Source organism: Oryctolagus cuniculus, chromosome 4 (genome assembly GCF_964237555.1).
Source record: "Oryctolagus cuniculus chromosome 4, mOryCun1.1, whole genome shotgun sequence".
NCBI classification, from domain to species: Eukaryota; Metazoa; Chordata; class Mammalia; order Lagomorpha; family Leporidae; genus Oryctolagus; species Oryctolagus cuniculus.
Genome location: NC_091435.1, coordinates 174,657,635 through 174,672,427, shown reverse-complemented (window position 1 = coordinate 174,672,427; position 14,793 = coordinate 174,657,635). Strand labels below are relative to the sequence as shown.

Sequence of the window (14,793 nt, the reverse complement as noted above, 5' to 3'; positions counted from 1 at the left end):
GGTCCGGGAGGGGAGCAGCTCGGCCGCGGCCCCTGAACTCAGAAAGGCCCAGTCTGGAGAAGGCTCTGCACAGCAAAGCTCTCCCAGGCATTCTGGGTCTGGGCCTCCCGGTCAGAGCCCGGCCGATGAACTCTGGTTTTTCAAGGACCCCCATGTACTGCGTTCTGTACAGCTGTGTTTAGACAAGTTAACGTGTACGAGAACCATGGGCACATATACACACAGACACAGGCTGACAGGAGGGGTGCCTCTGTTACCTGCGTACTACCTCTGGCCCTAAGGAAACATTTGTCAGGAGCTCCACCCAGAGCTCTGAGTACCACATGGGGGAAGAAAGCCCAATTTTTACTTATTCTCTGACACCTGCAGAATGGCCTGCCACAGAACACATCGACAGAGTCTGCCACCACATTCTATCACTAGCTCAAACCTGGCTAAACTACAAAAATTAGGAGGACAGAACACACTCAGACTGCTGTTCAGAAAGTGGAAGATGGAGATCGCAAGGGACTGGTCCCAGTGTCATTTCACCCAGCCAAGAGAGACTTAAGTCTTCAGCTCCCAGGGTCAGAGGAGTTTCCTAACACCCAGCTGGTCACAATCACCTGGCAGCACCAGACTCTGCAGTAAACCTGCAGGTGCCACCACCATCGGAACCACTTCCTCCTCCGCCTGACACTGCGGCCCTCGACTTCCAGAGACTGAGAACACGGCCCCCAGTGGAGGCCCGCTGTAAACCACGCCCCAGGACCAGGGCCCCCCAACCCCCACACAGACCTCAAGGATCTGGGCTACGTGTCTGCCTATGTGACAGTCATTCACGGCGTCTCTGCAACCAGCTTCGACCTGCCCTTTCACCCCTCAGCTCACCCAGCCAGCTTCCGTGCACCCCAGGGCAGGCAGGCAGCAGCAGGCCAGTTCTGGCTCGCTCTCAGAACACAGCAGCCCTCTGGGTACAGGCTAAGGCAGGAAGGGGCTCCCCAGGACAGACGACCACGAGAAGCCCTGGTCTCTCCTTCAACCCTCCTCGCCCCGTAAGGCTGTGCAATCAATGGCAAACGCGGTGCTGCTTTGCACGGAGCAGCCTACCGCTCTGGATTCTGGCTTCCCCCAGGCACTGGCCGGGCAATTTTCCACTATCCTGTCGGACTCTGTTTTTCTACAGCGATTTTTAAAAATACACTTTTTATGTACTTTAGTAACAGTTGGTGTCGTCCCCAGCGGGACAGTGTGTCATCAGTAACCACAGAAACTCTACTCTAAAATCAAGTAAAACCAGTGTCCTGCTTCCTGTGGAGGACACTAACTGCTCTAGCTTGCCGCCTCAGGGTTACACAGCTCACAGGACTCGCGATACGGGAGCCGCTGCCAGGCTTACACGCTTCTGAGAATGATGCTCCAACAGCAGGATGAAACTAGCACAGGCTGAACCGTCCTCTATCTCGGAACACTTTCATGTTAAAATAAACAATAAGGCTTAAGACTAAGTCGAATTATTTCTCTTGATGTAAGTTTAAAATCAAGCTTTAATGGCTATGATAAAACCATCACTAGGGGCCGGCGCTGTGGCGCAGCAGGTCAATGCCCTGGCCTGAAGCGCCGGCTTCCCATATGGGCGCCAGTTCGAGTCCCGGCTGCTCCTCTTCTGATCCAGCTCTCTGCTATGGCCTAGGATAGCAAAAGAGGATGGCCCAGGTCCTTGGGCGCCTACAGGGGCCAGGAGGAAGCTCCTGGCTCCAGATAGGCGCAGCTCCAGCCATTGTGGCCATCTGGGGAGTGAACCAGTGGATGGAAGACCTCTCTGTCTCTCTCTGTCTCTCTCTGTTTCTACCTCTCTCTGTAACTCTGTCTTTCAAATAAATAAAAATAAACCAGTTTCCCTCTAACAGCAAATACATTCCAATCCTCTTGCCACTCTGCTGGTTCTCGCTCACTTTAGAAAGGCACACGCTCACTTCAATACTAGTATCTTAATACTCACAGATGGAGCACACATTTTAAACCAAAGGAGAACTACTATGTAGACCACGCGTCAAATTAAACACAAACAACAAAATAGGAATAAAGTAGCTATGACTAAAGCTGATCTCCTTGCTACATCAAAGAGCTCCTACAATCAACAAGGAAAGCACACCCTCACCGACAATGGATACAGAATGACTTACAAAGCATAAGCCACTGATAACGAATAACAAGTAACATCAGCTCTTAAATTGGGAAGTTCAGCACCACACACCACGGTAAGGCTGGGAGACAGGACAAACGGTGATGGTGGAGTGTGGACTGGAGGACTCTCCCCACGGTGAGGGCTGGAGACAGGACAAACGGTGATGGTGGAGTGTGGACTGGAGGACTCTCCCCACGGTGAGGGCTGGAGACAGGACGAACAGTGATGGTGGAGTGTGGACTGGAGGACTCTCACCACAGTAAAGTTAGGAGACAGGACAAACGGTGACGGTGGGAGTGTGGACTGGAGGACTCTCCGCATGGTGAGGGCTGCAGACAGGACAAACGGTGACGGTGGAGTGTGGACTGGAGGACTCTCACCACAGTAAAGTTAGGAGACAGGACAAACGGTGATGGTGGAGTGTGGACTGGAGGACTCTCCCCATGGTGAGGGCTGGAGACAGGACAAACGGTGACGGTGGGAGTGTGGACTGGAGGACTCTCCCGACGGTGAGGGCTGGAGACAGGACAAACGGTGACGGTGGGAGTGTGGACTGGAGGACTCTCCTGACGGTGAGGGCTGGAGACAGGACAAACGGTGACGGTGGGAGTGTGGACTGGAGGACTCTCCCTGGAAACCACTCTGCCCTTCACCACCAAGACCTAGTCATCTAATCACAGAGACACGAGGGCGCGTGGGCCGATCTGTGCACCGGCCCACTCTCCAGCCTCACCTTTCCTTCCTGACACCCAGGCCTTCCTCTGGCTCCTAAAGAACAAGTCTCCACACTGCGGCTCTGCAAAACAAAGCTGCGCTTCTTTCTACCTAGAATTCTCTTCTCCATATTCCATGGCCCATTCAACCCCTCTGCCTGGGAACCTACTCCCTACCCCACTTTCCCAGGAAAGCCTCACCAGTCAAAATCAAGCATTCTTCAGTGTTGCAGCCCAGAAGAGGTTAAGCCACCGCCTGTGACACCAGTGTACCACACTGGAGGGCTGGTTCCAGTCCAGTCCTGCTAATGCTCCTGGGAAGGCAGCACATGACCCGAACGCTTGGGCCCCTGCCGCCCATGCTGAAGACCCCGAGGGAGTCCCTGGCTCCTGGCTTCAGCTGGCTCAGCCCCAGCTGCTGAAGCCATCTGGAGAGTGAACCAGCAGGTGGAAGATCTTCCTTTGTCTCTCCTCTTTCTCTGTCAATCTGCCTTTCAAATAAATAAAATTTTAGAAAGTATATAAGATTTATTTGAATGTCAGAAATTGCAGACAGAGGGAGACACAGAGACACAGAGAGAGGTCTTCCATCCACTGGTTCACTCCCCAAATGGCTGCAATGGCCAGGGCTGGGCCAGGCCAAAGCCAGGAGCCAGGAGCTTCATCTGGGTCTCCCACACGGGTGCAGGGGCCCAAGCACTTGGCTTGGCCATCTTCTGCTGCTTTGCCAGGCATGCTAGCAGGGAGCTGGATCAGAAGTGCAGCAGCCAGGACATGAACCGACATCCATGTGCAGACGGTGGCTTACCCACTATGCCGCAGTGCCGGCCCCCAAACAAAGCATTACCAGAAAAGAAAACCCAGCGTTCCTGTAATGTCATCACTTTTCACTGCTCCTTAGTCACTCTACCCGAACCGCAGCTACTTCCTTCACAAAGTAGTATCAACCACAACTGTACACTCTTCACTACTGGACAGTCAAACCACTCCCCACTCCCCAAGCTGAAAGTGCCTGAGGCACGACCGTCCGTTCTGGACGCTGACCCACCCCAGGGCTTCGTCAGCACACGGAAGACACGCAGTCGAGGGCAGCCATCCGGCCTGGCCCGACGCGCTGACGGAGGCTGGCTGTGCTCAGCCCGTGCCGCAGCGCCAGCTCATCTCGCAGCGCCTCTGCCTCCACCTGGCTTCCTGCGAACGCACCGGCAGGCAGCAGGTGACAGCTCGAGTGGCTGGGTCCCGGTCACCCACCCGAGAGACCCGGACGGAGCTCTGGGCTGGCCCAGCTTCGGCTGCTGCAGTCACTGGGGAGGGAACCAGAGGATGGAAGAGCTCTCTCTCTCGCTCTCTCTCTCTGACTCTGCCTTTCAAGTAGATGAAACTAAAAAGGAGGCCGAGACACAGCTGAGATGCAGGCATGGCGCATCACAGTGCCTGAGTCAGTTCCCAGCTCTGGCCCCCTGGTCCAGCTTCCTGGAAGGCGGCATCTCAAGAGGTCGGTTCTCGGCACCCGGTGGAGAGCCTGCACGGCGTTCCCAACCCCCAGCCTCAGCCAGGCCCGGCACTTGGAGCTCCCTAGCTTCTCTGGCTCTGAAATAAAAACCCGAACAGATTTTAAACCATCTGCTAGGGTGAGAAAATGAACAGCACTCAGCTGCAGCCTCCCAACTCAACGGAAGACATGGACGCCCGCGGCCCGAGACCACTGGGCAGGGTCTGGGCCTCCCAGCTGCCAGGCAGGGTCCCTTTCACAGTGAGCCTGGGGCTGGTGGTGTGGCGCAGCCACTGCCCACAACGCCAACATCCCCTGTGGGCACCAGTTCGAGTCCTGGCTGTCCCACTTCTGATCCAGCTCCCTGCTAATGCTCCGGAAAAGCAGCAGAAGATGGCCCAAGTCCTTGGGCCCCTGCACCCACGTGGGAGACCTGGAAGAAGCTCCTGGCGCCTGGCTTCTGCCCAGCTCAGCCCTGGCTGATACGGCCATTTGGGGAGTAAAAGAGCAGACGAAGATTCTTCTCTGTCTCCCCCTAACTCTGCCTTCCAAATAAATAAATAATTAATAAATAAATATTTTTTTAAAAAGTGAGGCACACAAATATTTCCTACATGTGCTATGACACAGAAACCGTGAATACGGTCCGTGATCCTCCGTGTTCTGAACACGGAAACACCCTGCATCCCGCCTTTAGGTCATCTTGCCAGCCACCTACCCACGATCTTGCTCTTGGATATATGTTCAAGAACCCATCGAGGCACCCGCTTCGCCTGGTCATAGGACAAGGCGTGATTGGTGTACCGCCGCGTCTCCGTTCCAGCCGCGGGGAATCCGAACTGCTCCAGGACGGCCGGCTCCGCAGATGCTGCCCACGCAAGGGAGAAAGGAGGCGGAAAGACATCAGCGGCTCCGAGAACAGAGTGTTCAAAACTAAGGGGCGAGGGCGCGGGTCACGGGCCTGGAGATGCCGCAACAGCACGAAGCCGGCGGCCAAGGGCTGCCGCGGCCGCACACTCCTGTCCAACGTGGACTGATGGGGCCAGCGCCCGCCCCTGCGGCCCACCGACCCGATGGGGCCAGCGCCCGCCCCTGCGGCCCACGGACCCGATGGAGCCGGCGCCCGCCCCTGCGGCCCACCGACCCGATGGGGCCAGCGCCCGACCCTGCGGCCGCACCGACCCGATGGGGCCGGCGCCCGCCCCTGCGGCCCACCGACCCGATGGGGCCAGCGCCCGACCCTGCGGCCGCACCGACCCGATGGGGCCGGCGCCCGCCCCTGCGGCCCACGGACCCGATGGGGCCGGCGCCCGACCCTGCGAACCCACCGACCCGATGGAGCCGGCGCCCGACCCTGCGAACCCACGGACCCGATGGGGCCGGCGCCCGCCCCTGCGGCCCACCGACCCGATGGAGCCGGCGCCCGCCCCTGCGGCCCACGGACGCGGCACGCAGGGGTGACCTCCGTGCGGCGACGAGGCAGGGAGCGAGGGCCGGGGCCCCGACACGGGCGCGCGGACACTGCCCGCGGAACGAGCAGCCCGGCCCCGGCCCCGGAGCCCCGGCGGGCGGCCGAGGAAGCGGCGGCCACCGCCCGGCTGACGCCCGTGGGCGCCCGCGTCCAGGGCGGGACCCCCGCCAGGCGGCACGGCGGGCACCCACTTACCGCCCGGCTCCCCCGCCGCCAGCGCGGCCTTGGCGCCCCGACTCCGGAACAACTGCAGGGCCGTGAGCCCGGCTCCCGCGGCGCCCACGGCGGCCCCGGCCACGAAGCCCCGCAGAAACGCGCGGGAGCCTCTGAGGCGGGAAGCGAAGCTCCTCGCTGCCATCTTGCCGGGGCGCCCGCCCGTCACCGGGGCGCAGGCGCACTGCGGGCTCACGCCTGGAAGCCTGTCGCGCGGCGAGAACGCGCGCCTGCGCAGCGGGGACGCGGCGGGCCTCGCGCGCCCCCTGGTGTCGAGCCTGGCGGCGCGGACGCACCGGCTCCACGCGCGGGGCGCTGGGCTGCGGGATCGGCGGGGCGCGGGGCTGCGGGATCGGCGGGGCGCAGGGCTGCGGGGCGCCGGGCTGCGGGATCGGCGGGGCGCGGGGCGCGAGGCCGGCGGGGCCGGCGGGGCGCGGGGCGCCGGGCTGCGGGATCGGCGGGGCGCGGGGCGCTGGGCTGCGGGGCGCGGGGCTGCGGGGCCGGCGCGGAGCGGGGCGGCCCGGTGTGCGCACACAGCCCTGAGGTCCGTGCACAGCACGCAGTGCCACCTGACGGGCCGAGTGCCCAGCTCAAGCCTGACTCCAGAGCCTGCAGGGCTGGAACCCGCAGCCAGAGCTCTGGGTGCTGCCCCCAGCGGGTTGCCTCCCCTTCCTGGGCGTCAGCGGCGACACTCGGGCCGTTCTGAGGGTTCCTGGGGCGGGTCAGCCATTGCCACCGAGGGACGCCAGGCAGCCCGGCTCCTGATGCACGCCCACCCCCGAGTGGGTCTGCACGCTGCCGCACTGTCCACGCGCCGCCTCTTCGCAGAGCCTGGGGTCTCCCGGCTCTTGGGGTACGTTTCAGCCGGCCCGAGGGGCGACTCAGCGGGCCATTCCCAACAACCGCCGGACTGCGGCATTGCTTAGCCAGCCTCAAGCCGGAGGGCCTCCCCGGCGGGCGCGTGGCGGGACACGAGCGTCCCCTGGGGCTCTGGCTGAGCCAGGTCAGCCGGGAGTCCTCTCTCAGGATTTTGGGTCCGGGTACCCTCTCCAGGTTGCAAAGCTGTGGTAGGGCTCTCGCATGGTCTACAGCCTTCTCCCCACGAGGGCGAGTGAGCAGGGCGTCCGGTCTCGCGCCGAGCACCAGTGGGGGAAATCCGATCAACAGGTTGCAAGGGCCCGCGACGCCCTCCAGGCCCGCGTGCCTGGCCGAGGATCCGCCCAGTGAGTGCCCCCTTGCCGATGGGGGAGTCTGGGAGGAACCAGCAGACCTCAGCAGCTGTGGAACTCCTAGAACTTACGACGTGTTTCCCAAAGCCCCGCGTCCGGCCACTTTGCTAGGTGTTAGAGCAGAGGTAGGTGGCGGCTCCTCACCCAGACGCAAGCTTCAGAAGGGCTGCCGACTCCCTCCCAGCCTCTCACCTGCCTGTAAGGCGGAAGCAGCTTCAAAACTGTCATGGGGAACCTGTCCCACAGGGCGCTCGACACTTGAGGGGTGGGGGCAACTTGAAACTTTATAAACCCCTCTGGGGCCAGCGCTGTGGCGCAGCGGGTTAATCCTTCACCTGCGGTGCCAGCATCCCATGTGGGCACTGGTTCTAGTCCCAGCTGCTCCTCTTCCCACCCAGCTCTCTGCTGTGGCCTGGGAAAGCAGAAGACGGCCCAAATCCTTGGGCCCCTGCACCCACATGGGAGACCCGGAAGAAGCTCCTGGCTCCCAGCTTCAGATCGGCACAGCTCCGGCTGTTGCAGCCAACTGGGGATAGAACCAGCAGATGGAAGACCTCTTTCTGTGTCTCCCTCTGTCTGTAACTCTACCTCTCAAATACATAAATAAACTACCTTTCTGTCTCTCTCCTTGTAGCCCAAGAATTCATTTGCTGAAGGGGAAGTGTGACCAGATGACCCCTAAGGCCCAACCCCGCGGCTCTCCCAGTTCTACTTTAAAAAAAAAAAAAAAGAAAGACAAGAAAATAAGCCTCTTGCCTTCTCGTCCCTGTGCTCAGGGGGGCACACACCAGTAAGAACTTCCTAAACCCAGAAGAGCTGGAGAGGCCTCAGGTCGCACAGTGGCCCCCCACAAAGGCCCCGTCCCACGAAGCGCTCTCCAGTTCTGAGGTCACTCTCACTCATAACCGAGGTGGATTAAAGACCCTCGGAAAATGGCTGCATAGAAGGCATTCGCCTCCCCCGAGGGAGGAAGCGACGCTGGTCACCGGCCAGAGACACCCTCTCCTGCAGGCGGCAGCAGCGAGTGCCGGTGCGTCCCTGTTTTCGGGTGGCTGTTAGAGAAGGCCGTTGTTCCATTTAGCCAGGAACACGCTTTCTCCAGTGAGAGCAAACTGGGCACCCAGACACCGGCTGGCTGAGCCAGGGCCGGGGTGGGTCAGCCAGGGAGGCCGGTCCTGGAGCCCCTTTCGCAAACGGGCCTGCGCACAACCTACCTTCCCGCTCCTCCGCTGCGCTTACAGTAACGCCGGGCAGGGCTGTGTGCAAGCCCAGCATGGCTGGCCCCGGGGAGGAGATGCAGGAAGCAGCCCCGGCCTGCAGGAAGCCCCTGGTCCCAGGACGGTCCCTGCCAAGAAGCCCACGGTGTCTCCAAGGCTGGCCAGCGGCAGGGCGGGGACGCAGCCCCACGGGAAGGTGCGAGCCCGGCACCCGGCCACCCACAACTGCACGTGCCCGGGCCGGGAGAACACGACTCTGATGACCATGAAGAGAGACCCACCCCCTGCCTTGTGATGAAGGAAGACAACAGCTTCTTTTATTATCATCATCATTTTATTTTCATATACAAAAAAGATAAAACTTGAAATAGTTCTAGACTTTCCCTCCTATTCCATAGGGGTGTGGCTGCTTCTTCACGGGGGGGGGGGGGGGCTACATTCACATCGGTTTATTGGAGGACCCAGTGCAGAGTTCAAGCAGCAAAACCCCAACTCAGCCCATCTAATTTCAAACGGGACACTCGTTTCTAAAGTCACCACAGTGAGAACAAAGAGCCAGGCCAGAATGAACTATGATACAATGTTCTTTCCGCAGCTGTGGCACACAGAGGTCTGCGTAGGCCATGTGGATGTCTGTGGTGTGTGTTTTATATGTGTGTGTTTATGTGTGTGTATGACACACAGACACACACACAAATCAGTACACTTTTCAAATCCAGACTGATAACGGCAACAAGCTTAAGTCTGTATGTTTTTTTTTTAAAAAATGATACTTTAGTGTAACTTTTGTTAATTCAGTAGTACAAGCTATTTCTGCTCTACAAAATTTTTATTTTATAGCTACAAGGGTGAAAAGTGACCCACTACATTTACATCTCACATCTCCTGGTATACAAACAGTACTTATCTGAATTTGAGCCAAAAACTACAAGTCTTCAGTTTTAGCACTTGCAAGAGTTTCCTCGCTTCCACAGCCTGAACTCACCACCAGTCACATTTCCGAGTTTGCAGTTACCCACTGTTTTCAACAGAACAGTTTTTATATACAAGTTAGATAACACAGTTCAAGAAGACCTAGCTATCCGTCCTAAGCCCGATGCACACACACGCGCCACTAAGCGAGACAGTCTTAGGGTTTTCCTTCTTCCCTTCCCTACGAGTAATGTACAAACTCAGAAGGAGCTGGTAGAAGCTGACGCAGAAGATGGCAAACAAAAGGTAGCCTCTGGTGGCTGCCGACGCGCGCGCCCTCTGCCCCCTGCTGCGCTTTCCCGGATGTGCGGCTCGCGCAGAGCTCTGCGCAGGACTGCAGCAAACTCGGGGTGACATTACAGCACTGTACCACGGTACCCAGAGTCAAGGACGAATGTGGAACAAACTCCCAGGTGAAGAACATGGCCTGTCACGCTACCATTACTAAGATCACATCAAATTCGTAAGCAGATTTCCTGCACAGTTGAAGAACGGCGTGTGGACGTGTGGTGCGGACCCGGGCCCTGCAAACATGGTTCTGGTCTGCGGTAACCCTCTTCCTCCCGCCACTCGGTTTTCTCTGCATGTGCACAGAACTCCAGAAACCCGAGGAAGGGCAGCCGGCGGGACACGCCACGGGCGCACCCATCGCTCCACGCCCGCCGGCACTGCTGGCACAGCGTGCGTGACTGCGTCCTTCCCTTATGGAGACAGATACGTAACTCGTGGCAGTGCTCAGGGAAACCCCCACTCGGGCTAAAGCACTTGCAGCCCGCAGGCCGGGGCTGTGCCGGGGCCCACCGGGAACACGCGACGGCAGGCCAGCCCAGGCAGGGAGCCTCACCTGCAGCTGAGCTACCGTGGCTAACGCTTGGCCGGCCACTACGCCCCAGAGACAGAAAATTCAGATGTGGTGACTGCTGGTTAATGAAGCTTTTCAAACTGGTAAAAAAAAAAAGAAAAAAAAAAGAAAAAAAAAGGCTCTTTAAAAATATAGACTGATTTATTTATTTAAAATACATCAAAGTGACAAACAGCCACTTCCCGCAAGGCCTACTTTCACAGCAACGTGCGCTCAGACGTCCTCCCAAAGCGCACCGGGGTGGGCGGCGGGCGGGCGTCCTGCCATTGAAGGGAATGTTCTCCCGCGGTCTCTGAGCGCTGCCTGCTGCGGCCGAACACTGAGCAGAGCCCCCGGCACGGCGCCTCCCTGGGAAGAGCCCACGCCCCACGCCCCACGCCCGGCAGGGCTCCGCACCACGGTCAGTCTGCAGGGCCGCGAGGCCCCGCCGGCGGCACTGTGCGACGCGAGGGCTGAGGTAACTGGTTCTAGAGTACCTGGGCCGCAGCCGGGCCAGCAGGAGGGAGGGGGCTCAGAAGACCGGAACGCTTACAGCAGCTGCTTGCGGGGCAAGGAGGGGATGCGGACCAAGGCACAACGGAACTCTCCTCCAAGACGGGCGCCTGGGAGACACCGAGCCCGCCCACGGAGGCTTGTCCTCGAGCGCTACTAGGTCTGCAGGAACGAAACTGACTCTCAGTACCAAAGGGGAGAGGTGCAAGAACTGGTTCAAACGGCACGCCAGGATTCTCTCGGCAAAGCCCCGGCCGGCACGCCTCCGGAAGCAGCAGGCGGGGTCTGGGGCCAGGCCTGCCGGGGGCCTCGGCGCTGCTGCTGCTTCGCTTAAGTGTCCCTCCCTTCCAGCCCGCCCAGAGCCCCCGGCCAGGGCACTAAGCACCGGGCTCAACCACAGGGAGGCGAAGGTGAAGCTGGCCCTGCAGGCTGCGGCAGTGGGGCTGGGCTCTGCGGGCACGGCGGAGCCCCATCAGACACGCCAAGGCTGCGCCGCTGCCCCCGGGGCTCCCGGCCAGCTGCAGGGCGGAGAGCCCTGGCCAGGGAAGACAGAAAGCTCCAGCGGCGGCCGGTCAAGTGGGTCGCTACGCCACACGACCCCCACTCCTTTCCAGGCAGCTGCTCAGCAGCACCTGCTGGCTCTAGGCGAGTCGACCTGGCAGATCACTAAGCCGCCCACCCCACCTCCAGCTCCTGGGGCCTCCCCTAGCCCCCCACCCCCGCCCCCAGTGTCTGCTCCCGGGCCCGGCCCACGTCAGTGGCAGAAGCTCAGTTCTTTGCCTCAGAATCCTCTTCCACAGACCTCTCAGGAGAGCCCCTGGGGCCCCTCCCCGTCCGGCCAGAGGACCGCTGCCCGGGGACTCGGCTCTGCAGGGCACCACGTGCGTCCACAGCACACGCGCTCCAGTGTGCACTGATCTCAAAGGTAAAGCTCACTAGCTCTGCTCACAACGTCACTCAAACTCGCTAGACTTTATAAAAATAATCTGTGGTATAAAACAATCTGCACACGGCGTAGAAGAAATCTGTCAGGTGATATAACTAAATATATATGTAGAGCTATAGATTCTCTTAAAGTAAAACTCCAAGTGTCATATCTCTATTATATAACCTATTCTTTTATTTACAATGCTACCTAACGACATTCCAATGCAGCGGGGTTAGGAGTCGGAGAGGGCCTGTCCCCAGCCAGCAGACTTTCCCAGGACCCAAGACGGAACTCGCCCACTCGCAGAGCACCCCAGCCCCACCCGCCTGAGGAACGAACTAATGGGCCCCTTTCCCTGTGAGCTTCACAACGTAGACTTTGCCAATCCATGTTCACACTCTCCTGCGGGGTCCAGATCAGCCCAGGCCTGCGTGACCCACTGCACACACGCGGCCACGGGCAGCTGCTTCAGTGTCCTCTCCGCACGCCCGGGGCCCCAGAGCGGAGCAGGTGAGACCCTGACACGCGAGCACACGGAAAATGCGGCGTTCTGTTCTCACGCCTCCACGGCTTCCATGGCGCAAACCAAGCGTACAGTTTGGCACAACAGGGGTAATACTCGCAGGAGCACAGTTAGGTCTCGCTGCATTCACACCTGGAAGATACAGTCGTGACTGGAAATCTAGTAAGCTTACAGTGGCAAATTCTTCAAATGGAAATTCTTCCCTGGACCAAAGCTTACAATGGAGCCCAAATGGCGTCCAGCTGGAACATGCAGAACATCCACCAGCTAATTTGGACTTCTGTGGGCCTTCTGGACCCCGGAACTACTACAACCGAACTGATTTCCAAAGGCGGTATTTGAAACTTCAATTTCCTTCTCCTAAAAACTACATTATCTAAAAAGCCATTTCAAGCCTGCTAAGGTTTGGGATACATTCACAGGTAGACTGCTGGTTACGAACCCATCACCGGGAGCCGGAAAGAGCTATGGTTAACCCTGAATGAATCAAGCACTGGCAGGTGCACAGTTCCCCCTCCCCATCACGGGGCCTGCTCATCTAACCACAGTGTGGACTGAGCTGGAAAGCCCGCCACCACCAGGCTGAGTGTGCCGGCTGTGGACCGTCACTGCTTAGCTCTCGCCAGGGCAAGGACAAGAGCCGCGGGCGAGCTGGTGCAGCGCGCTCAGAGGCGCGGGCCTGATGCCTCTGACGTCTGAGCCCGGGCCTGGCCATAGGGAACCCAGCAGGCCCGAAGAGCACCCTCCCTTCACTCCGGAACTCCTCTTCAGTTTAGGTATTTTTCCAGTGAGCCAAATGCCCCAGCGTACTGATGGGCTCTTCCACTTCAGTACCAACTCTGAACCTTCCACACTCACATTATGAAAAACCACACAGAGGCAGACCCTCGTGTCACCTGTGTGTGCTGGGAACTTCACAGCACACTCTGAAGAGGACAAAATTCTGCCCCCCCCCCCCGAATGGGACGGCCACCCCCTCCCTTCAAGGCTTTCCGGACCACACACAGTGCACGAGGACATTCGACAGGACACTGCCCTGCCCCAGGGAAAGCCTCCCAGCCCGGCACCCAGAACACAGCAGCACGCAGACAGAACGAGAACCGGCCGGCCAGGGAGAAAGGCAAAGGCAGAGCCCCGGGTCCGGCTTGGCTTTTTCTGCCGAAGCCAGGTGAAGACGGCTGGCTCACCCCCAGCGACAGAAGGGCCCCCTTCACAGCCTACACACAAGCACCTTTCTCTGCTGAGCACAGGTGGGAAGAGGCGCGAGCAGGCCTAAGATGTTCACGGCCGATGGCGTCCTTGCTCCGCACAGGCGGCAGAAGCAGCGGCGGTGGGCGCTCAGGGGCCAGGCCTCTCCCAGCACAGCCACAGGATGAGGCCGCCACGCCGGGCCACGCAGGGTGGTGACGCCCAGCGCCTGCCCTCACAGCCAGGTGCCCTTTGTCCCCCTGAGCCAGGAGAAAGCCAGCTCCTGCCAGCCCAGGGTGCTCTGATGACGGCCGTGGGCCGCGTCCTCCCTCGCTTCCTCCCCGCTCACTCCTGGACTTCCCCTGCTGGGCATCAAGGATGTTTTCAGCAAAACCTCTGCCCCCGAGGCCCACCTCAGACCACCGCACCCTGAAAAGGAAGCAGCAAGCAAGCGCCCCTGGTGCCTCCACCCGGCCCAGCGCACACGGCCGCGGGCGGCAGTGCTCCAGGCTGCTGGCAGGGGTGGCAGGGAGGCCCAGGGCACTGGCAGAGGCTGCAAGCCCAGGTCTAGACGGCCCCCTCTTCAAAGAGCACAAGGCAGCAGACAGACAAACCCCTTACCTGGGGCAGTGCCCCGCCCTGGAAGGAGAGCCCCCAGGGGCTCCACCTGAGGGGAGTACAGGGCAAGGCGGCCAAGGAAGGGGCAGGTCCCAGCCTCTCCCTCCTCCCCAGGCCCTCCGTGCCCACAAGGACCGAGGGAGCACGCAAGAGAAGCCACCCAGAGAAGAGCCGGCGTGGGGGGGGGGGGGGGGGTCCGCCATCTGCCGACGCGACGCTCGCAGCAATGAGCTACGTGTGTCGGGGTCTGCTGGCTGCTTCCAGAGTGCGGAGAGAGAAGCCCCACACTGCCGGAGGAGAAAGCTAAAGAAATCAGATATGGCACTTCTCAATAAATATCTTAAAGCTTCTTAAAGAAACGGGCGGGGAGGAAAAGCAACTGCCGTAAGGCCGGTTCTGCCGTCAGAAAGAAGTCTCGGGGCACAAACTCAGGCTGCACAGGAAGGGAGGCAAGGCTTACCAAGACCAAACACAGCACCCGCCCCGCAGCCGGCACTGGAGAGGGAGGGCGGGGCCTCGCCCGGCACCCTGTGCCCAAGCCCCCCAGGGGAGAGGGCCCGGCGCCGGGGCCCAGAGCCAGGCGACAGAGGTGCCACGCAGCCTTCCCTCACAAGCCGGAGGGCAGGCCCCAGGGGGCGACTTGGCTCCCCGGTGGCCTGTGCGGCTGTAGCCCACGTCAGCTTCTCCCAGCAGCTCGCCTGCCGCCAC

The 14,793-nt window shown here is 60.1% G+C and overlaps 1 protein-coding gene across 1 annotated transcript in view; it reads right to left on the bottom strand.

Annotated features, from left to right (window-relative positions):
• The window catches only part of EXOG (exo/endonuclease G), a 42,124-nt gene extending 35,869 nt beyond the window's left edge, over nucleotides 1-6,255 (bottom strand). The window contains 2 exon segments of the mRNA XM_070073054.1: nucleotides 5,091-5,240; nucleotides 6,039-6,255. Of these exon segments, the coding sequence (XP_069929155.1) occupies nucleotides 5,091-5,240; nucleotides 6,039-6,201 (313 nt within the window). The 5' untranslated portion in view covers nucleotides 6,202-6,255.
• Nucleotides 6,256-14,793: the final 8,538 nt, after the last annotated feature.